At 43.9% G+C, this 24,939-nt stretch overlaps 2 protein-coding genes across 2 annotated transcripts; one reads left to right on the top strand and one right to left on the bottom strand.

The window, feature by feature from the left end:
• Positions 1–2,249: 2,249 nt before the first annotated feature.
• LOC146178778 (lysosomal alpha-mannosidase-like) lies at positions 2,250–17,121 on the bottom strand. The gene is made up of 5 exons (XM_084580031.1): positions 17,002–17,121; positions 14,912–15,014; positions 12,270–12,419; positions 10,522–10,718; positions 2,250–2,420 (listed from the first exon to the last, which is right to left on the bottom strand). Exons 1-5 carry the CDS (start codon positions 17,119–17,121, stop codon positions 2,250–2,252), a joined length of 741 nt encoding a protein of 246 aa, XP_084436157.1.
• A 4,328-nt stretch (positions 17,122–21,449) lies between these two features.
• On the top strand, positions 21,450–22,474 carry LOC146178779 (uncharacterized). The gene is made up of 2 exons (XM_084579799.1): positions 21,450–21,700; positions 22,255–22,474. Exons 1-2 carry the CDS (start codon positions 21,450–21,452, stop codon positions 22,472–22,474), a joined length of 471 nt encoding a protein of 156 aa, XP_084435925.1.
• The last annotated feature ends 2,465 nt before the right edge of the window (positions 22,475–24,939 follow it).

Raw genomic sequence — 24,939 nt, forward strand, 5'->3', positions numbered from 1 at the left:
GAGGCATGGCTGGCAGTGCCATGGAATTCCAGTCCGGACTCTCCATAAGGGTTATAGAACAAGACATACACCTCCACAAGGTTAATGGTAGATAACTGCATCGGCGTGCTGAAGAGCCGCTTCCGGTGCTTGCAAAACTACGAGACGCTCCTCTACCAGCCAGAGCGTGTAGCATTTGCCGTACTGCATAACGTCTTTGGATGTCTTCCTGCCTGCAGACGAGGAGGGTTCTGCTGGCTTGGACAACAAATGGTCACATATGTGTACCGGCTACTTGGAAGTGGGATCACTGGTGTCATGCATACCTCTAGGGAAAAGCCATACAGAATCATGTAGTGACCCTGTTCTATAGAACCAGCCACCAGAGGCTGAAACTGCTGCACACGGAGCGGCAACAGCTGCGGCGTCAATCACAGCACAGCAATCGGCCGTGATATACCACACTTGGCTGACTAACTCATCACAGGCAGCCCAGTGCAGCTTCTCGCTTCATGTCTTTGCCAAGAAACTATTTGTGGTTAAGATGCATCTTCTCGAATCAGTCGTTAAAACGCCTCATCTGTCAAGTCAGATATCTCTTCATACACCCCCTTTCACTGTTGCTTGCAACCGTGCCTGTTGGTGCTTGTGTGTCTACATGTATTTGAGTACACAAAGTGTTTCACAACGAGGCAGCAATTGCGATGCCTATCGGAATGGGAAAGTCTCACAGAAGTTTTTTTGGAAGCACGTGCATCCGCTGTATACCATTATTTTACTGCAGCATTTCATAAGCTTGAATATGTAGCAGCAAAACCAACTGCCTGCAATAGCATCGGTCGTTATTACCACGTGCTGCACAATTGTGCTACACAGAAGGGACACACAAGAATAATTGTTTAGAGATGTATGCTTGCACAGTACCCAGCGTAGGTCTGACACACTTCAAAAGCAAGAAACGAAAGTATTGTGCATAAAACTATGCGATACAGAGACAAGACACAAAAGAATAGTTGCTTAATGATTACAGGCTTGCACAGTAGTTGTCATATGGTTTGCACATTTCAGAAGCAGGAAACAATGTATGGCCCTTAACAATGCAGAAACATGGCACAAGTAGTGCTATGTACAATTTTTGCACAGGTCAGTCTTCATTAGTGAGCCTTTCAAGACTACAGGCCTGCATATACTGTTAGGATGCACAGAACGCATTTGCTTAATGCTAAACAGTGTAGCATATCAAGGATAAAGCTGAGAAATCGAATGAATATTATTGAGAGTTTTAGTGCTCACAGTGATTGAAGCATAAGTAAGAAATCTCATAGGTATACAAACTGGTGCACAAACATCACATATGCATCAAGCAAATGGTTTGTGGGCAGAAGATATCGCTCAAAAGCAAAGCAATCAAGTGATGGAGCACGCTGAAAAAATACAGTGCAAACTACAATGGACGCTATCAGAAGCCCTCTCACGGTGGCACTGCAGTGAATGAAGGCTTCTGGTTCAGTCCCGGCAGAGGTAGAAGCATTCCCATGATAATATTCTTTCCTAATTATCCTGATACATAAAACAGATGATCATGCAACCACAGAGCTTCATTTTGGCCTACGCTACATGCTTCACAGTCGTCTTGTATTTCCTAAAAAGAAAAAAATAGAACTGCAGAGCCTGCATGTTGCACTTTCAGCACGTTTCTCATCAATGCTAGTAGGCGCCGACCGAAAACGCCTCCGCAAGTTGTCTTCGTCCATTTTTCGTGTCAAGCGCTCCATGAAATTTTATCGCTGCAGGCCCTGAGCTTCGACTCCCTTCTATTAGATTTGCAGCATTCTCACGGCATCCGCACAGGGCTTCGATTTCAGAGGACGCTTAAAAAAAGCACCTTGTCGGGAAATCAGTTTGCTTGCAGGCCGCCATATGCTCGCCTTGGCGCCGCCGGCGCACCCTCGTGGCAACAAAGTTGCCTAACAGCAAATATAATTACAAAACTAAGAAAGCTTCTATGTATACGCCTAATGTTATTCAATATTAAAAATAGTACCTTGCCAAAATATGCCTTTGTTTGGTTTATTTATTGTGTTCTCTCCCAAAAAGTTAGGAGATGGTCCTTGTCAGTTTAGTGCCACGTTGTGGCAACAGCGTTTGCTGTGGAGTTGGAACTACCTGGGCAGAGCCAAGCTAAAAGACACTGGTAATAATACGATTTCGTGCTTCGCCACGATTGACGTCTCAAGACTGGGTCACGGCTCCGTCATTTTGATGCCATACTAGGGGATCATACGAGAACACAGGGACATCATGCGAGAAGGAATGCAATTGAGTAACTTTCCGTGTTGGCGACTGTCGGTCTGCCAGATGAACTCCATTGAACGGGAGCTCTGCCACTCGTCTTTGGTGTCCCATGATATGCGGCCAAGCATCAGACTGCTGAAGCCCATCTGAAACAAAACGCACGAATAGAATAATATGCGGGGATGGTTCGCTAGACACCACGAGGGGCATTGACGTGAACTTAAGAAATGAGCAAGATTGACTCTAATTCTGTAAAGGAACTTTCCACGAGGAGCGAGGTATAACAGTCCACTGATATCCACACTGTTTTCATTGCTGACAGTTAAGCTGCACGATACGTGTTGCTGTACCCATTCGTTGCTACTGGTGCTTCTACGTTTAAAAGCAATCGTAATTTTTACGCCCCAATTAAATTCTATGTCTCAGCGCCATTGAACCGCACCTTATTTACTCGCTTCTAACTCGATCTGACTTTTGAAAGTCACTCTCTCCGAATCTAGCGGCCTAAACTAGCAACCAAAGCAAGGCGCCAGCTATGATACAGGGTGGGGCGGATAGGAAACTGACACAAACAACGATTATGCAAACAAGCTGGTTTTAGCAGCATACTGTTGTTGTTGTGGCTGTAGGAAGAACGAAAAGAAAATGCATGGGCCTGCTACTGGCTCTGTGGCTGAGCCACCTTCGCTGCCTCCTGCAGACAGAAGAGAAAATAGGGAAGAAGGAAAAGGAAGAGGGAGAGAAAGACGCGTGCCGCATATCCTTTTAATGATTTATGCTATGTATGTGCGTCCAATTTTAGAGTTCGGTTCAGTCTTGTTTTCAGGATCAGCAGCTTATAAAATTCGACCGCTTGTTCTCTTGGAGCGAGAAGCGCTTCGGTTGTGTCTTGGACTTCCAAAATTTGTTGCCAACAATGTTCTCTACCTTGAAGCCCGGATTCCACCCTTGATATATAGATTACAAATTCTAACCGTTCAGATGTACTTAAGGATATATGAATCAGAGTTTCACCGATCTATGTCTGTTTTTTGCTGTCAACCGACCTCCTTTTTCGGTGTCCATTGGCCTAAATTTCACACCCCGCAGGTCGTTATGGTCAAAAATTTGCTGGACCCTTTAAATGTTTTTCTTCCTAGTATTCTACCCATACAAACCATCGGTTCATCTATTGAAATTGTCTTTGACGACATATTCCCGAATAATGCTAAAAACTTACCATCCGTTATTCTAAACGGATTATTAGAAGATCATTTAAGAAGCCTTTCTGCAAATTTAGTTGTAGCTACTGACGCATCTGAAAGTAATGAAAAGGCGGGTGTGGGTATATATTGTCCACATTTAGACTGGTCTTTTTCTGTCCGGCTTCCGGACTTCACCCCAATTTTTGAAGCGGAGTTTCTGGCGGTGGTACTCGCTTTACGGAAATTAGACTCCTCATTATCTAAAATGGCTGTAATTTCCGACTCTCTATCCTTGTGTTCATCTCTCTCTTCGTCGGTGGATTCTGCAATAGTAAAAACCTTTGTCTCCCTGATCCCTAGACATTTGAAAATTGTACATATGATATGGGTACCAGGCCACAGCAATGTGACTTTAAATGAATATGCTGACAATTTGGCAAAAGAGTCCCTTAATGGCCCCGTATTATCTATCCTTCCGGCGACCGCGTACATCACCGCAGCGAGGTTTCGAAGAAACGTTCTATTAAATATAAAAAATGCACATCTTTTAAGATCTGATGACTACTTGCATCTAAATAATGCTTGGAATAGAAAATTATGTCATTCACGGCAACTTGAGATTTCACTAACAAGGCTGCGATGCCGTATCCCACCTTTAAATTTCTATCTTTACAGGTCTGGTTTGGCACTGTCCCCCGTCTGCGCATTTTGCGGTGAACAAGAAACATTAGATCACTTTTTATTGTTTTGTCGCCGCTTTACTACGCTGAGAAAACAGTTGATGGAAAGGCCATTGCAACAGCTTGGCCTTAGTTTAAGCAGCCCGACATTGTTACCATTTGGCGCCACCATCCTTGGGCACAATCACAAGTCTGTTTTTACCGCCATGCAAATTTTTTTACTGGACTTGAATCGTTTGCCTTGCTAAATATTTAAACATCACTTGTTCTTCAATTGTAGTGTCAATCTCCCATGAGTGTTACCACTTTTCATTTTATATTTCACTTATTTCCCGTTTTGTTTCCTTTCCTCTATCCCTTAAATCATCTTTTTTTTTTAATTTTTTATGCAAGTATATTTTAAAAAAAAATATTCTTTGCCACCCAATTCTTGGCCGATCCCCCTCTGTGGGTATGTGCCATAAGTTATTTGGACAACAACAACAACAACAGCCGTTGTCCACCACCGCAGCGGTGGCAGGTGCAATGACGGCCCACAACAGGTGAGGGCTCGGTGGCAGGCGGGCCCCCGCCGCAAGCAGCGGTGACCTGTTGAAGAGAATTTTATTTTTCATAAATATCTACAGAACACAATTATATCCATCTGGAGCCTTAGCGGACAAAAATTGCAATAATTCTACGAAGCGGTGACCTAACTGTCCCAGCCCCATCAGGGGTTGAAGAGAATTTTATTTTTCATAAACATCTACAGAACACAATTATATCCGTCTGGAGCCTTAGCGGACAAAAATTGCAATAATTATACGAAGCGGTGACCTACCTGTCCCAGCCCCATCAGGGGAGCCATCAGCACACTGCTTCCAATGCAGCTGGGCAGGTATATCATCTAAACCCTCTTTTTTGAAGAGGTAGCCTCACCACCCGAGATAAAGCCAAGGTCATCGTACGCCGTTAGTGGCCTTCAAACAGCTTCACGGTCACGTCGGAGCTACAATTCTGTCGGATTGTTTTATGGGGTTTAACCTCAAAAAGCGACTAAGGCTATAAGACGCCAAAGTGGAGAACTCCGGAAATTTCAACCACCTGAGTTGTTCAACGTGCACCGACATCGCGCAGCACACCGACGCCTTGCCTTTCGGGGAACTAAAATGATCTCACAGAAAAGAAAAGGCGCAGAATCTGCCACATTTGTTCGATGGATCGCTGACCTGTGCCGTACAGGGAGGATGATGAGAATGAAAACGGAAAGAAAGAAACCAGTGCCATAGTAGGGTATCCGGAGTAATTTCGACTACCTGGGGACATTTGACGCGCACTGTCACGCACAGCACGCGGACGTCTCTCCGTTTGCCTCCATAGAAAAGCAGCCCCCGGCAGCAGCACAGAGAATGAGAGTAAGAAGGCGAAGAGAGCAGCATGGACAGCATTTTGGTCAGCTATGTTCCCACCGAAGGTCAACTGATTCGGGAAGTAGCTTAACGCGTGAGCAACGACGTGGCGAGGCATATGATGGCTAACGTGAATCTCGAGTGCATATAGAGGCGCTCCACGCGCATCTGCCAGAGCCGCGTCATGGACTCGGAGGAAGAGCAACTGAGCAGCCGTGCTCGTTACGATCGTCGGTTGACTGCATCTGAGGACATTGCTGGTTTGGTCTGTTTGTGGGGTTTAACGTCCCAAAGCCACTCATGCTATGAGAGACGCCGTTGTGGAGGACTCCGGAAATTTCGACCACCTGGGGCTCTTTAACGTGCGCTCACATCGCACAGCACACGGGCGCCTTGCTTTTCGCCCCCATCGAAAAGCTGCTGCCGAGGCCGGGATTCGCTCCCGCGTCCTTGGGAACAGTAGTCGAGCGCCGTAATCACTGCGCCACCCCAGCGGGGCGGAGGACATTGCGTTGCGAGCTGAAACTTTGCGGAAGAGAATAGAAGGGGCTACAGTCGAAAGAGCTGCGAAAACGGCGGAACAACGTGAGCAGCGTCTTTAAAGACCACTACGACGATGCTTCGTGACGTGAGTGATGAGCAGCACAGATGGCCGCCACCGCTTATGCGTCTCTATGCTTCTCTTTTTTATTTTTTTATTGCCGACTTGGACATTCAAAACAAGACGATGAACAATAAAACGTGCCAGCACATTTTCGCGTGACACGGCGGGTTAAAACTTTTGCAGTTTTACCAAACTGTCAAGCACATCAATCCATTGTGGCTGCTCGGGGAGTGTCATATGCACTTGCCTGAACCGCACAACACTGTGTATGAAATGTTCTCGTACAGGATTGACTTGTATATCTGCATTGTTAAACTGCATTCTGGTTTTCCACAAGCTGTGGAGGCCCAGGAGCATTATTGTATCATAGGGAAACTCCTCTGTATTAGGAAAAGGTAAAAATCGTATGCCATATGCATCTAGAGGTAACTCTTTTTTTAAAGTTCTCTGAAGTACATCCCAGAAAAAAATGGCATCCCAACAGTCCAAAAACACGTGTTCTATCGTCTCTGGTCTGTTACACAAGAAACAGTTTGTTGGCCATCAGTTATCCCTTCAAACTATGTTTAACCGTAGCTAAACTGCTGCCAATTTGTCGAGTTAGCCATCCGACAGATAACTACATAAGGCCAATACAAAGGTATACACAGAGCGCGTCATCACCACGTCGACGCGGACATTAGATAAATTGCAAAAATCAAATCTCACTTCTTAGCTTGACTGCCTGGATATGATGCGTGCCTTGAAGAATTTAACGCATTTTATTATTGTGAAACCATTGAGGGTATACTGGTGACGCCAAACCGTGGACGCAAGTCAAGCCACGAAGGTTCAGGTGTAGATTGAGAAAATGTGACAGATACTGCGCCTTTTCTTTCCTGTAAATCAATTACTAATGCGAAAGCATTAGTAGCCAACGTAACGAAACATTATTAAATATTAGTGGTGTTAGAAATTAATAGCAATACTGATATAAAATAATATGTAATGATGATGATCGGCGTTGAGAGTGTTAAAAAGGATTTAAGGAATATAACAACAAAAATAAATAAATGAATAACGAATAAGAAGAAAAATCAAGAAATAAAAGTAAATAACGAAACAAACATAAATGCATTAAAAGTAATAAGGTAAAAAAAGAATATGTGGCCACGCATTCTCTCAATCTAATGTCTGCAGTGACCTCTAATTTTTGTTTTCGGATGCGTCTTGTGCCTGTACGTGGCCAAAAATAAGCCAAGCATACTTTTGCATTTTCTTGCAGAAGAAGAAACCTTCTCATTTTAAAGGATAAAAGCCAGTACTCTGCCCCTGCGCTTCGTACATATAGTGTGCTATGATATTTGCATATCGGGGCCTGAAATATGTTGTTGAGCAACCGATAAAACAATTTTTTTTCGTTCCAATAGTAGGTAGGGGCGGGGGTATTAATAATCTTTATGATGCACCGAGGAATATTTCAAAAAAGACGATAAAATGACCCCAGAATTATCTGCTGGCTATTTGCGCCAACCCTTCCAATATTAACTGACATAAATTTTTAAATTTATTCCTCGCACTGCATTCGCTCCTTTCATTACAAGGCATTTTTAGTCAAAAGCGACACTTTCAAAAACTCTCTTCTCGGAGATTACATTTGTCTAACCTCGAATTCCCATCAGTATGAAATGAGCGTGTGTGCTAAACTGACCACTTTTAACACTGCTGAGATAAACTAGGAGGCCTGCTTCCCGGCCCCTAGTTTATTCTCCACATCATTGTTGCCAAGAAAGCACTTCGAACAGCGTCAAGAATATACCTCCATTTCTTGTTAATTAGTTGTTAACGTATATACCAGAACTTCCCAATGAATACAATCACGTTCTCGAAACACACTGATTTTTCCTGCACAATAATAATAATAAATTGGTTCACAGGAAGGGAAAGGCGCAGTAACTGTCACACTTGCTCTGTGGACACCCGAACCGCGCCGTAAGGGAAGGGAGGAAGGTGGGAATGAAAGTGGAAAGAGAGAAAGAGGAGCCGTAGTGGAGGGCTACGGAGTAATTTCGACCACCTGGGGATCTTTAACGTGCGCTGACATCGCACAGCACACGACGCCTCTTCGTTTCGCCTCCATCGAAACGCAGCCGCCGTGGTCGGGTTCGAACCCGGGAACTCCGGCACAGTAGTCGGGCGTCTTACCACTGCACCACCCCGGCGGGGCTTTTCCTGCACAATAAATCTGGTTTGCGTGGAAGTATTTCTTCCGCCCGGAAAAGGTTCAGTAAGTGAAGGCTCATTGGGACATATTTAACGGAAAGCCGTAGAACTGTATCTTTGGAGTTAATGCTGTGAGGTACAGAAACACGGAACACGACAAGAAATAGAAAGGGCTGAGCCCAAGAAGCGTTCTGGGAATGAGCGTCAACGCGCAGTGGAAAAATGGAGGGAAATGTCAGACCTTCATTGCACATTATTATGGGGAACGGCAGACCAAGCCCTAGTCGCGGGCGTGGAAGAACGCGAAAGTGCACGGCGGGTTAAGAGGCTGAAGGAGCACCAAATGCTACTCGTTCATCAGCACACCAACAAAACGCGCAGCTAGTTTTTCGGCTTCACAGTCTTAGAAAGAACTAATCATCCGCCGTAAATTTTAATCATTGGCTTTAGGAACAGAGCAGCAGTTCCCAATTTGTACATGGTTTGCGAAACTGTTATATATGATTGAAGGGCACATTACTAGTTGCGGAGCTTTATTTGTTTACTTGAAAGAAAAATGATGACGTGATCAGCCGCTAGCATGTACTGCCACCCAGTGTACACGTTCTCACCACCGAGACACACCAGCCTAGTTGAAGAGAACGCTTTAGAAGAAAAAAATTATTTCTTTCACGGTGACGGACCTTGGGACCTACCAGTAGGATCGCTGTTAAGTGAGAGCCTTTTTACTTTCGATTTACCTTCCAAGGCAGCTAAAGAAACGTAATTTATATAAATGGCAGTTCAATTCAAAGAATTCCACTAGCTGTTTTTCAAGACAATCGAGAACTTCTATACTAACGCTTTGATATTGATGCCAATATTCTCAAAGTTTTTCGTCCTACAATAATAAAGAAGTTTGTAGAATGAAAAAAATACTGTGGCTCTCAACTGCAGTCAGATTTCTTATTGGGCCTAAGACACCGATTGTTTCATAAACAAAAGTAACTATAGTTGGGACACATGGTACAGCTCTTGCAGGCTGAACCAAGAAAACTATGTTTGTGGAGCAGGGTGTGAAAAATATACGCTTGGGAGTGCTTCTCGCAGTCGTTTTCGGTGTGCGTAGCTTCCAGCTTAAGACAGGTACCATTTCTGGTGCCCGTAAGCGCTCTCGTCTTACACAACGCGCATTACATGGAGCGCATGACAAGTAGACGCATATCCTGGGGGGTAATACAATAAAACATTTTAGGATTGTGCCTATGTCTGCTTAAGAGCGGAAAAACGAACATTTTCTTTCCTTTCGAACGCATGACATTCTGCTATCACTATCATGATCATCATTATCACTATCCCTATCACCAAATATTGTCATCATAATCACTGTCCATATACTATCACAATATTATCATCCCCACTACCCCTAAATACATCGCCATGGTCAATTCTACTATCATTATCACTGTAACTAACTGGCATGCCATCGTCATCGTCATTAACATGATCGCTATCACTAGCAGCGCCATCTTCATCGCTACTGTTCCCATCATCACTTTTAATAAAGACCACATACACCAACTGAGACTATCACTATTAACAGCTGTCACTACTGCTATCACTAACTATGGTATCACCATAAGCTATCAGTAACTTTCGGCAAATGTAATTATATCACTATTGTTTTGTTATTTTTAGTATAACCTCACTATCATTGCTAGTAACTGCCATGCGCTTTGATATATATTGTATGTGCATCTTACAAAGTAGTATCCATGGTCATCCATATGAAATAGTACGAGAGAATAGAAGCTTCTTACGACACATGTGTGTCTCGAAGTGTCTTCTCTCCTCTAGTATACGCGCGCACAAGCACACACACACACACAATCATATATATATATATATATATATATATATATATATATATATATATATATATATATATATATATATATATATATATATATATATATATATATATATATATATATGTATGTATGTATGTATGTATGTATGTATATACATATATGCATCACATTCTCTTTAACACTGACTATATGATAATTGACAGTTTATGCTCACACACTTGCCGATTAATTTTCGGCCATCACTTCCGTCCACGCCACCCATGAACCCAGAAAAACTCGCCTTGGTATGTTATCGTTCAGTGTCAGAGCACTGGATAGAGTGTCGAGTAAGTATCTCACCCTTGAAAACAGAGCCGCTTGTGCGACTGAGTGTCCAAATGGGTCTGCTTGCCAGGCGACGCTCGGCACCCCACATTGCGGCCCGAAAGTGTCATTCAGGAAGCGGAGCCCGAGAGTCATTTGGTCGATTATGGCCGTGTAGTGAGTCACGGCCTCGTCGTTCTGGACCCATCCACCACCGACAAACTGAAGGCGCCCTGCAACCATCAGTATGATGCAGCTTTGTGGACACTTGAATAGTTTACTTATTACCCGAGTGAATCGCAATGCGACCAATCAACGAGCAGCAAAACCTTTTTGAAATGCACACGTTTAATGGGTGTAAATTTTTTGTGGCATAGAAACAAGGACATCTATTGAACAGATTAAGTGGTATATCACTTGACAGGGAGTATAATCCACAACCTCCGAACGCGATAGCATTAAAGGCCCTTTTCTCCAGAAAATCCCCTTTCTCGACATCGGCGTCGACGTTGGGATTGTGAGAATGGAGCGGCCAGGTATTAACTGGCAGCTTATCATGGCCATGCAATGATTACACGTATTGTTGCGTGACGTTACATGTGGCAAGAACAGCTTACTCGGGTTTCTCCTTTCATATGGTTGGGTGATATCAGAATCAGCCTGCAAGGTCCCTTGCATTCTGAGTCAGACACGTTAAGCAAACAAGTTCATACGGCTTGGTTAAAGCCGCATTTTACAAATTGGGTGTTAGCCTATCCTATCGCGTCACTCTCTTAATGGCGCAGCTGAAGCATCAGCAGTAAAGTTTTTTCGTGTTTAATCTGGCAGTCTGGATTGGTTGTTTGTTCAGTGATATAACCGCTTATTTATACAGGCAATTTTCTTCATCGTGGTGCACTAGCGACAAACATACAGAAGCACCAAAAAGCGCTAACGTCAACTATTTTGAAGCGAATGCTTCACTATGCTAGGTATAGCCGGTCTTCGCGAGAGACTACAGTGCACCTTCAAGTAACATTACCAACACTAATCCGGCACCTGAGCATAGATGGCCTTTCAGCAACGAATCCTGCCTCATAGTCACTTGGACACAGGGACCTCATCATCGCTCACTTCTGGACTTCATAAAATCAGCCAACCTTTTCTCATTCATTTAATCATTTATTCATCATTCATCTCATACCCTACTGATGCCCTGAGGCAATAAATATCGAGAACAAAAAACTACGTGTGAGTGTCCACGATTCCGTAGTGTACACCCAAAAGCATACCGCGCCCTCTTTCACTAAAACCTGAATGAATCGTATCACTGCCAAGACTTTTGGGATCTGCGGCACACTCCCTGCGGGGTTATTTTGAATGTAAGCCGGGGTTGTTTTACATATTAGCCCCGTGTACGTTTTTGCGCTCGAATGCACTACAGTGCGCTGCAGGACATGTTTGTTACATATGTTTATTACGCTCGGCAGGTTTCCGCTTGTTGCCCGTTCATATGGTCGGCAGAACCCTTCCTCGCCGTGTTCGTTCAACTTTTCAACTTTCATTTGAGTAAGAATTTATTGGCGTTCCTTGTTGCCTTTGCCTCACAAACCATATACGCATGTTTACTTCTTTGTGGACGGCTCCCTTTGAAGCCCTGTAAGCCTATTATGCAGTTCTGTTATAATAAAGTCTATATTGCTAATAGCCGATGACTGAATAGCGGCGCACCCATTCGCTGTTTTATTTGGCTTACTATCTTCAGGTTCAAAATCAAAGTAAAATAAGGAAGTGTCGAGACACACCTGAGTGAACTGCGGCTCGTACCGTGTCCCGGACTCGGGTCGGCTGGTCTTTCCACCAGCGTGCGAAGAACACGTTCTCGGCTGAGACATAGCGATAGGACGGGTTCTTGCTCAGTGCACTAATTGTAGTGTTGTAGATGGACTCCACGTCTGCAGAGAAATTAGCGGTGGTATCATGATTAAAATAAAAAAAAAGAATACAACTTCTTGCTGTTGAGTCTGGCATATCTGGCTAGAGCAAAGAAAAGACTCCACCGGTCCGCTTCACATATACGGCATTATATGTACTTCGCGTCCCCATTTCGGCAATCAGTTTTGCAAAATATATGTCCAAGGCTGATATTTGCAACAGTGAATGCTTTATTGAGGAATATATATCAATATCAACTTTGATTCGCGTACTATGAGCGCGGGTGTATGATTGACTTAAACGCTGTGAAACGCTTCCGGTTAATAAAAGCTTACTGGGCGAACTCACTCAGAAAAGCACCATAGGGCATCGATAAGCTGTGATCGATGTTTCCGCACCTGTTCTGATCGGAATTTTTCATGCGATGCAATATGCATCCTCATTTAGTAGACATGTTGAACACTGCGCGTTTTGGTGAAGCCTGAAGCGCAAAACAAAGTCAGAGAGACAAAGGAGTTTTGTCGAAACCTTAAGCCCCAAAAAAGACAGGACCTTAAAGACATATAACAGACACAGGATAAAGCGCTCACGCCCCTGTCTTTTTCGTGCTTCAAGCTTCCTCCCAATCCGAAAACTCTACAAAATAGCCCGAGAAAGAGCCTCGCTGAAAAATGCAGTTTTGATTGCCGTGTAGTTCCTTTTCTCGCGGCAGCTGACGGGGTAGTAGAAGGAATAGTGTTGATGATGGTACAGGGTGGTGGTCCTAACTGCCACCAAAAATATAGTCGTACTTTTGCGAGTAGAGTCTAGAAGTTCTGCTCCAGGCGAGTAATTTCACTGGTTCTGCAGCGGATCTGTTCATTGGCTGCACTAGCGAAGAGGTTGAGCATGCACTAACGAAGAGGACGAGTTTTGACTGGAGCTCCGATGATGTATCAGCAAAGCTTCATTTTCAGCAATCTTTTGTGCATTCAAGCGCACTCGTAATGGGTTCCTGTGGTTTTATCTCAATTCACTAAGGTTCGAAAACCTAAAACAATGATAACCTTCTGCTGACGCAGAAATTGAGGGTCTTTCCACCACGACGGCAGTTCGTAGTGTACGCGTCTGTGATGGAGCGAGAGTGGCAGAAAACTGGAGTGTAAAAACATTTGTATATTTTTATTGCTGTTCATTGTCTATAATTTTGTTTACAGGCCTTTTTCAACTTTTTTGGTTTTACATAGAAAAGTTTTAGTCAGATATTTTTGCGCCCCGCCGGGGTGGTGCAGTGGTAAGACGCCCGACTACTGTGCCGGAGTTCCCGGGTTCGAACCCGACCGCGGCGGCTGCGTTTCGATGGAGGCGAAACGAAGAGGCGTCGTGTGCTGTGCGATGTCAGCGCACGTTAAAGATCCCCAGGTGGTCGAAATTACTCCGTAGTCCTCCACTACGGCTCCTCTTTCTCTCTTTCCACTTTCATTCCCACCCTCCTCCCTTCCCTTAAGGCGCGGTTCGGGTGTCCACAGAGCAAGTGTGACAGTTACTGCGCCTTTCCCTTCCTGTGAACCAATTTAACTTAACTTATATTTTTGCTGTTATGTATATTGCTCAAGTAAAGTATCAGTTATGAGTGTGAATGGCCACCAATGCAGCAAAATATTTGGAATTCGTATCTATTATAATTTTATATTATGCTAACGATTAAATCATTTTGTCACGATAATTGTGAATCGGATACCGTTTCATGGGCTTGAAAGAGTTAAGGTAAGGCCCATCTGCATGAGAGGGAAGAAAAAGAAGCTTCGTCCAGCTGATGTGGCAGGCCGCAGTTAACACCCAAGGCCAGGGAAAATGGCATATACAGACTCATACAGAGCTAATGAGGGACGATGCTGGGAATTGAACAAGACTCAAAACGAGGAGGCGTATGCTAAGCATTCAGCATTAGGCGACAATCTTTCTTGAAAAGAAATGTCCCAGCAGCAAAATACAAGCGTTAAAGCTGTTTCGGCTCGCAAAGGTGCTTGCTTCGATCGCTTGACTCGGAGATAAAGAACTTGGACGATTGAGGCGATGCCCAACATTACACCCATTATGAGTGTGAGCAGGAGACGACAATCTAGGAGACTACTTTTTTGGCCAGCCACATTTGGAGACTGAGCTTATGTCTCTCTATTTGTTCCTCTCTTTTCTTGATTTAACTCTGAATATGTCTGTCCGTTTCTAAGCTTGTTGACATACGCCGTCGTCTCAGGCAAACAAAGCGCAATCGCGTCGCAAAAGCTGCTGTGGGCCTCAATGTCGGGCATACTTATAATCTCAGATGCAGGTATATGTAAGTATAGACAAATTCAAAAGGACAAAGGTACGAAGACTTTGGCAAACTTCCTGTATATCATGGTAAAAATTCCTTGGCTTGAAAAACCTCATTCCTGCCCTGCGAATATGTATACACTTTTATAATATCGAGGAGTTAACTAGGCTGCCACGTGGTTCAATACTTTCTGCGCGGAAGAAATTCCGGACTCACAGGCATCGTACAAGGTGTCCACAGTCTGTAGCCACCCAGCGTCGTTGTGGCTGTGGCTCAGGACGTGCATGTTGATGTATCCCGGCCTGCGGGCTGGACAGCCCTGCGAAGAAAGTCAGTTTACACAGAGGCGAGTCGCTTGAATATCATGCACCGTCCCGCACACTTATCTGCAATAAGCTTTTGAATAAGCAAAAGTACTATTTGATAGTAACAAAGCAAAAATTGTTTGCTCTATTAAATAAATGTGACTGCTGGGAAAGGATCAGCAAGTTAGAGGTTAAACCCTTCAGTCCCACCGCAAACTTTGCAAAAAACATTCGCAACGCAGAGAATAGATGTTTTTGTTTTGTGTAACGGAGTGAGTGACTTGCACTCGAAGTTCAGATTTCATACTTCTCGTGTACTAAAAATCTAAAAGAATAAGATCTTTCGTTAAACAGGAATTCATTCAAAAAGTTCTCTAAATTGTGGTGTTGATGAAACAGAACAAAGTAGAAGGGTTAAACGCTGCTGATTCGAATGTGGAGCGAAAGTTTTGACGTCGGGCCACCGAGCGTTGCATCGAACACAACAGGCAGACGTGTTCCTGCTCCACTCGGTCAGCTCTCTGCGACGGCGTGCGCATGCCCAACGTATATACGTATCCGAACGTATATTTTTGTTCCGTGTACTCTACCCTTAAGAGTGCTCGCTATCGCTGAGAACGTATGGTGGTAGGAGCTGGCTTGCGCAACTTCCGTTAAACTATTTTCGATGCAAAATAATAATGCTGCGATTTTTTCTGTTCACCAAATGAAACTTTGGAAAAAATTAATCAGTCCATTCGCTTCAAATCCAGTTGGCTCCTTTAGCATGTATGTAAATTGAAACGTCTAGCGCCCATTATTTCTACCGTTATGTGCTTAAGAATTTACTATATCCGTTATGTGCTTAAGAATTTACTATATCGTTATACATTGCCCTTATACCCTCTAATAATAAGCATTTATAAAATAAACATCTAACGGCCGGTATACGATCACTCTAAAAAGGAACAATTTAGTGTGCTTATCTCAAATACGAATTAGGTGCGCTGGCACATCGGGTTTTAGTTCGGGTTTGGATTAAGCCCGCTTTTCAAGAAAAAGCTCATGTTTGGGCTCGTTGAGGGCAATATTCAGCCATAGTAACTAGAATGAAATGCAAACGCATACAGAAGATAAAAAAAGGGCACATGCTTGTCTTGCATTCTACCTAGGATCTAGTGTGTTTCCTGTCCTCTTACCTACTATGTGTAGTGTCCCTGCGGTTTGAGCAAGTTGCGATGGTTGTATAGGATAAACAACTCTGAAATCGGTGTGTGACAGCGTGGTAGCGTATTGTACCATTTTAGGACTCGCTTACTCCTCTTAAAACAGAAAAATGGCAGTGGTGGGTTGTGGTTCATTGCGGAAGAAGTTGATTAAGACTTCAACATGAAAAATAAAATCTGCGATGCACCTTGAGAAATATTCCCCCGTCGGTGAGTGCTATTGCGACTAAGGACATCATCATCATCATCCTTAATATGTTCGGATCGCTGCTGATTCGAAGTGCTTTGGTGGACAAATTGTATTTTTTAAGGCAGAACAATATATGTCTCATCACGAAAACAGTCGCTGAAGTCGTCTATGCTTGCGAGCTGGTCATCAGAACTTGCTACAATGGTTAAACAAAAAGGTGACGTCATCAAAGAGGCACGTCGCATAAAGCATACCATGTATCATCCCAGCTGGAAAGAAATCTGCAGACCGGTTTCAAAAATACAGCAAATATGTTCTGCAGTTGTGACAGTTACGACAAACGTTTTGTCATTAACATCAGCATTTTCTGTATCGTAACACCTCCCAGTGGTATTCTTTCTGCTCTAGCTGTGTAGAATTTTCATGTTTTAACTATAGATAATTCTGATGTTACTACAAAAATCCATGTTGTCACAAAGGTTAACTGTCAAAAACTGCCCGGAAAATCTGCCTTGACAACAGAAGATTAGAAGAACTTCTTGTTGGGCGAGTTGGCGATTAACCTTTAGTGCTTTCCAGCTACACGTTGACTAGCAGCGTACTTACCCGTAGCTCGCATATGTTGGCTGCTTGAGCAAACTGGTATCGCCATGTTGTGAGACAATATAGCAACTGAAAGAACACAACAAACTGATGCAAGGACAGTACCGTCGACGGCGCGAACATGTCGCAGAGACGCTACAGCGACGTGTGTCCCCGCGAAGCGTACACGACACCACATTCTGCTATGCGCACCGCTACACAGACACAAAGGCGAAGACGAGAACCAGCGGATGTACGAGGATACAGTGATGTGTCGAGGAATTGTCCTCGTGGTTCGTTGTATAAGGTAGCTGAGAGGATGACATCATTAGGAGCGTCATAACGAACTGAAACCTACCACGGATCGTATGTCAGCTTGTGACATGTGCGGCAGCATTCCTGAACGAATTGTGGTGTGACTGCGGAGTTTGTAGAAGGTGAAGATAACTTTGGTCAGCCTTATATCTGCCGTGGCAGGTTAACAGCTCGAAAATATTCAAGCCACTGGCTAACGATAGAAAAGGAGGGAATGACTCTAGCCGTGTTTTAAAACAAGAAATCGCTTTTAATTAGTATCTCATTACCCGAGCACGCGGCAGATCTTGTGAGCATGCTTTCAGCCATGATGTATAGCTTGTCTTCAAGGTAGTAACGCTTTATCACTTTTATTCCACTTTCAATTATTTGCTTGAAGTGCTGAGCTTGTAAACTTACAATTTTAATCACTTTAGTCAATTTATGTCAGAATAAATATGAAGGATGTATTTTTTTCCTGCAATCGAAGCATGTTAACAAGCGCTACCGTTTTATTAGCCCTTGTATTTTGATTATCACACTTGAACGTGTTTTCGTCCAGTGCCAGGGAAAATGTTTGGGCGCTTTGCTTTGTGGGACTTCCAGCGGCGACTTCCATAAAGTTTGGTGGCAGCTAAAAGCAGTTACTTCGAGTCTTTTCATGAACATTCTTTCGCTGCTGCACTTTAAAGAATTTCCGCAGCACTGCTCTTTATTGCTCTTGCGGCTTAGCACTTGCATAATGCCCTGTTTCACGCGAGCTGATGCTATGCGATACCTAAATTCCGCCTGATTTTAGCATAATAATATACATTTCTTTAATTGGGAACATTATTGTAGTGGTCCACTATAACCTGCATTTGAAAACTTCGAACATATTTAGGAACAAAGTGTTACAACATGTGCCTTATGCGCTGTAGCAGTTCAAGAAACGAGATAGTGTCTTACGTATTTGATGCAAAATGGAGATGAAAGGAAATCTGGGTTATATTTGTGATTACATTTTCACATAATTCATCCTAACTCATCCCCATAGACAACGAGAAGCAACGGTTCAAGCTACGTGTGTTACATAAAAGCGCTGAAACGGGGCTGCGAAGACAACGAATAACTGTTTAGTACCTAAATCACATCAAAATATTTGTCCTAAATGCCATTTGCTTCCTTCCCCCTACGTTTTCGTCTTGCATGTATTCTGAGAGTAATTAAGCCTAACGCTGTTATTTATTCTCTTTACGGAAGTTAAAGGCAATACAAATTTTCATTACGACGATGCTGCAGAGAGGTTGCAAGATATAAAAGAATACTGTTCCTAACGCCTACCCCCATATCACCTCCCAGTTTCGAAGGAAGTGCAGAATGTGCGCAGAATTCGATGCAGTGAATACATAATTTAAATGGGATCTTTAACGAATACTTTTAAAAATTCGGAACATTTTGCGTAAATTTTCAATATTGCGCTACAGCAGTGTTTCAGATGTTGCCGACACAAATGCACATTTGACACAAAAAAGCCTCGTTATACGGGCAGAAGCATCTCTGATCTGGATGGGGAATTATCCACCTTACATCTATTTCTTTGTCTTCCTCGCTGAGCGGTGGGGATGAAAGCGTCGCAGTGTTGCTCTGGAGTTCTTGCTATGGAGCTGCACCACAAGCAAGCGAGGCAATATTTTGCTCGGGGTAACGCCTCTGGAGTAGTGGTTTCATATTGCCATATACTGTTAAATAGACAGCCACCTTTTCTTTGAACGCTTTGCTCTCCGAAAATTCTTTTAATACGATATACTTATTTATTTCCCAATTACTGCCGACTTTCTTTCGGTAGTCAAGAAAGGCCTGGAGAGGAGTCGAAAAAACAAAATAGGACCTTCAGGGAAGATAATACAACTAATAAAACCAACGCTTCGTTTGAGATCAAGAAAATTGTGTGAAAATTGTGCAAAGTCACCTGGTAGATAAAAAAGTAAAAAAATTCAAAGGACCACTGCTTATTAGACACGCTACTGAGATACACGGAACGAAAAAGCGGACAAAATGGTTCCGATGATGCCACACTGTTAATTTCTTGTAGCAATAGATGCACTGCGAAATGGTACGCGGAAAGAGGAAGATGGGCTTTTTTTTTCTCCATCTCGGAATCAAAACTATCCTTTGACGTCTTGTTACGAGTGTTACTTGTTCTTTTGCGTTGCATGTTGCTATGAGATTTCAGTGCTGTTTTGATGTATTACATTGAGCACCATATTTGGCCTGTTCACTCTGCGATGCAATTCAACCTTTAAAAGCTCACATTTGCTGACGAGATTAGGTGGTCAGTCTTTCCACCCGCAAGCGAGACAAGGTATGCCTTACTTTCGATGCCTTCAAAGGTTTTTCTTTCCTTTTTTTTTTTGTGCGGATGCCTTACAGAATTGGTGTATTCAAGCAGTAACCGAAGTGATGTGTATGCTGTCAATTTTACTCTTACTTGTGGAATGTTTTGTTTGTTGATTATAGACACCACTTCTGCGGATTATACGTTCAAAAGTTTCGTAAAACTGCAAACGAGGAAGCATCGACAACAAAGGATACTTTAGTAAAAGCAAGCGCGCACATTGCAGCTGGCCAGTGTAGCTAATAAAGAAGTTTGAAAAGTATGTCCCAATAGAGACATAAAGATGTAGAGGTATTATAGCAGTAGGACAGGCTCCAAAGAACTCCTTTTTTGTCTCTGTAGCGTTGTAGCCTGATGTACAGCGCTGCTTTGAAATCTCCCAACCCCTCTTTGGAGAGCACAAATCACTAGGGTGACATTGTGGCGTTACATTTGAGTCATGTGGCCGAAAACGTAGCACCTTTTTTATATTTAAGCACATCGATGCTTGGCTTTTGTCTGCTGTGATGTCGTGGGATGAGTGAAAAATATAACAATGCTTCAACTGTCGCCCGCCTATCGGCTACACGCATTCACCAATGTTAACGACCATCACATATTGTTGTTGTGCCCTTGCAATACAACCATATTTTGAAAACGAGTATTCTGCTTCGTTACTTTGCAGGCTCAACACCAGTCCGAGATGGAGCGGTTCAAAAAATCAAAGCCTTGACTTAAATCACAAAATTGCATTTCTGCATCTCCTGTAGGGCTCTTCACCTCACTTTAAAGTAAGTTTTCTTGAAAGTAACGAAGTGCCTGAGGCTTTGTCGATCCGTTGAAGTTGTTTGTTCATGTTATTAAAACTTCCTGTTAGGCGAGTTGGTAGTTTATCCTGACGTAGGGTTTTTGCAAACAAAGACAAGTACAAAACAGGCGATAATTAGCGCCTGTGTGTGTCTCGCTTCTCTTGTCCTTGTCTTTGTGTGCGCCTAAAAAAACCCTACATGAAGAAGTTTGTTGATGTGGTGGACCTTTTCTGAGCAGCTTCAAATAAAAGTTTCCCTTTCAAGCAATCGCTGAGATAAACAGAGAAAAAAGGAATTGTAGAGGTCGTCATGCCATGGCGTAGAAACTATAGAGGATTACATCCTATCCTGCCTGAGGTACGCTCTTCAATGAAACCAATTACTTAGAAATTTAGGCTTGCCATCTACAATTCCTGTCCTCCTCTTCCTCTGTGCAATCTTCAAAGGGCATGTCCTGGAAACCTTGTTGTGAGTTACTTCATAGATATGATATTACAACCGGAAGATTTGTTCATTAGCGCTTGTCGGTCTTGATTTTAATTACAAGTTATATTTGCATTCTTCCTTGATCCTTTTTATACCAGCATAAAATTTTTCTAAAAACATTTTCGCCAACACCAATTCCTAGTTCATAATTTATATATTTCACACAGTCTAAGTACTTACTAATATCAATTGTGTCGGCACCAAACTCTCCCACAGTGGGTTGAACACAAAGATAGCAACACTTAAGCACATGCTCTTAGAGTACAAGACTCAATTGACAGTTGTTAACCCCCAAAACCTTCTCGTCGAGGTGGTTCACCCCTCTGCGCAGCTCCAGATTCAACGAACAAATCTTGGCCGTTCAGCAGGCCCTCGTGGCGGGCAAGAGACAAGATGTCGACGTTCCTACGTGGGAGACCTAGATCTAGTCGCGTTAAACCTTACCGGACATCAAATGAAGTTATTCCTCCTCTTTCTCCTGGGCATGCGCATGTGTACAGAGAAGAGAAGAGGAAGAAGGAGCCAAGATGGCCGCCTCGCTGGGCTGGATGTTTGCGCTGTTGGTGGCGACAGCCTGCACGTTCAGCAGCGGCGGAGTCGTCATCCCTCCGTGGCGCTGGCAGATTCCGTCGAGACACCGGGCACTACGAGAACAGAACCGCTGCTTGCCAGACCCTCAAGCCATGGAAATCGGGGAACGTGCCACCTGCCCATTCGACGTCATCCTCAACGTGGACCCCAAACGCATACCGGCTGAAATACCCATGGCAGCTTGCCGGTAAGCGCCTACGGAAGTTTCAGGGATAGTAATATTTTGCAATCCTTAAGCTACCTTAATGTCACCTACATAGCTGAAGTTTCAGAAACAAGTCTGGCTGTTTAATGCTCACTCTGGACCATGTGCATTAATATAGCCGCTTTGCCCTGTAAACAAGGAGTGCGTGCTTTGATAAGGATGGGTGTTGGACGCAGAGTCCTCTTGTATAAAGTGCGAACAGTTGGTATCGTTTCTACGTGAAGATGCAATCCTGCGAAGAGATGGATATAACCGCAAATACTCCATTTGTCAAAAACGGGTAAATGAGGCGGAATTACAAAAGCGCGCGACGAAAAAGTGGAATAAGTTAACAAAAGCAAACGTTAAGTGTGATACTTTCGAAACAGATAACGAACGCCTATTCATGTCCTCGGACAAAAGTGGCCGCACCATTTGTCCCTTGTCGATACGACAGCTGCCTAAAACGTATTCGAGGATGAACGACGTTTAATAACCAAGTTAAAAACAAAAGTGTGGTGCTTTCTCTCATGGCCAAATATGCTTTTATTTTTCAGGTGTCCGAAGTACCAGTGTGCCCCGGACAAGCATTGCGTGACCCTGTCTTACACGCTGGACGTCATGTACAACGTCAGCGGCATTCTGAAGGCGAAGAAAATTGAAGCCACGTCAGCATGTGTTTGCGCTACGCCCCAACTTGTACCTACACAGCCGACCACAGCAGTCGTCGGAAGATACCAAAAAAGGGATGATCCGGGATATTACCTGATGCAGTGAACTATCGTCTTTAGCAAAGGTTGCAAATAAATTCTTCTTTGTGGCTTGCATGGACTGCCACAGCAATCATTGCTCTTATATTCTGACATGTCAGCAAGAGGTACATGGAAGCCGTTGTCGTCACTGCAGCGAAAAGAAGCACTCGCTTGATTTTGAGCTACTAAGATTTTTGGGTGCGTTTATTCCTTGCAGCTGTTTCTTCAATTTATTGTACGTAGTTCATACGAGATTATTGACTGCTTGTCTCATGCCAAACTTTACAGCCCTTTCTTTTGTTACAAATATCCATTATAGCATTTCGTGAACCTAGCACCAAATGTCAGAAATATAGTGCTAAACGTTAAACATTACTGAGCACAAACTTCAGCCACTGTTTCCAGTCACGCGGAGCGACACCAAATGACTCATTTTCGCATTTCGTCCACATCAAAAAGCGCCAAGTGTCAATCAAGGACGTTCGGGGTCAGCAGAGTGGAACTAAAGTCACGGAAACAAAAAAGCAAAAGTAAGAGACAAATGCAACCAGGACAAGAACTGCGCGGAAGCAACTACGGGAAGCCAAGAAGTAACATTGTGAAGGCGCGAAAAAGTGAAACGTGTTCGTGCCGGAGATTCGTTTAGGACAGCTTTTTAATTTTCACTTCGTATACGCGGTAGTTTCCTCGCTAAAACAAAAAATGGTTTACGTGATAAGCTCAAAACTCTGTCTAGACGACAGGAGCGATTATCAAATATTTCAGCGCGGTCTCACAGCACTCGGAAAAGTGTCCCCTGTGCACATGAGTGACCAACAGGTCGCCCTTTTTACATTTGTGCTACGAAAATAGCCACAGCTGTCGGATATTTTCTTGAAACCACATCGAAGTGTGTATATCGCTGCACGTTCACTTCAAGCACAACTTCGTCCAAGAGCGGGTTTGTCACCTACAACCGGTGAAGCGCGATCGAGAAGCAGGAGGGCGCGCTTGCGCTAGACAGCTGTCTTTTACGACGGAAATCCGACGGAAATCCTCACCGCTCGCGGCTGCATTTCGATGGAGTCGAAACGAAGTGGCGTCCATGTGCTGTGCGATGTCCGTGCACGTTAAAGATCCCCAGGTGGTCGAAATCACTCCGGAGCCCTCCACTACGCCACCAATTCATCTCTTTCCGTTTCACTAACACCTTCCTCCCTTCCCTTACAGCGCGGTTCAGGTGTCCACAGAAGCAGTGAGACAGGTGCTTCGCCTTTCCTTTACTGTGAACCAATTATTTTTATTATTATTATTATTATTAATATTATTATATAATCGGTCCACTGGGAAGGAAAGGCACCGTATCCGGCACACTTTTTGCTGCTGACACCTGAACCGCACCGTAAGCTAAGGGAGGAAGGTGGGAGTGAAAGTGAAAAGAGAGAAAGAGAAGCCTGTAGTCGATGGTTATGGAGTAATTTTGACCATCTGGGAATCTTTAACGTGCGCTGACATCGCGGAGCACACGGACGACTCTTCGTTTCCCCTCCATCGAAACGCAGCCGTCGCGGTCGGGATCGAACCCGGGTACTCTGGTTTAGTTTGAGGGGTTTAACGTCCCAAAGCGACTCGGGGTATGAGAGACGCCGTAGTTATGGACTCTGAAAATTTCGACTACCTGGGGTTCTTTAACATGCGCTGACATCGCACAACACACGGCCGCCTTGCTTTTTGCCTCTACCGAAAAGCGGTAGGGCGTCTTGCCACTGCACCACCGCGGCGGGGACATTATCCTCAGGTGGCGGTCGAAATTACCCCGACACTCTCCACTACCAGTTCCTTTTTCTCTCTTTCTGCTTTCACTCCCAACTTCCTCCCTTCCCTAAAGGCGCGGGGGTCAGGCTGCGCATTTCCTTTCCTGTGAAACAATTAATAAATTGGCTCGCAGGAAAGGAAGGTTACAGTATGTCACACTTGTTCTGTGGACACCTGATTCGCGCCGTAAGGGAAGGCCGGAAGGTGGTAGTAAAGTCGCAAAGCGAGAAAGGGGCGTCGTAGTGGAGGGCTCCGAGTAATTTCAACACCTGGGGATCTTCAACCTACACTGACACCGCACAGCACGTGGAAGCCTCTTCGTTTCGCCTCCGTGGAAACGAAATAATATTATATTTGGGTTGCATTGACAGTACCGATAACATTGTACAGGCTATTCAGTGTCGTTAACGACGGCATGAAGCGCAATGCCTGCACCAAACTAAATCTGTGAAGTATCAAGATGGCGTTGTTTATAACACCTCCTTGCCCTAGAGAAAACACTAGCAGAGTAAAAGAGGCGGTTAGCCTAATCTAAAGCTGCAAAACCATCAGCCAAAGATGTTATCCGTAACGGTGGATGGCCACATGCTCTAATTTGGAAAAGATGAACTCCAGGACAAGATTATACACCAAAATGCGAAGAAACAGTAGCCAGTGGAAAGATTAGCGCAAGTACAGGAAAGGAAATCCTTGAAG

The sequence above is a fragment of the Amblyomma maculatum genome, chromosome 9 (genome assembly GCF_055883805.1).
Source record: "Amblyomma maculatum isolate TAMU_Amacu chromosome 9, ASM5588380v1, whole genome shotgun sequence".
Classification (NCBI taxonomy): Eukaryota; Metazoa; Arthropoda; class Arachnida; order Ixodida; family Ixodidae; genus Amblyomma; species Amblyomma maculatum.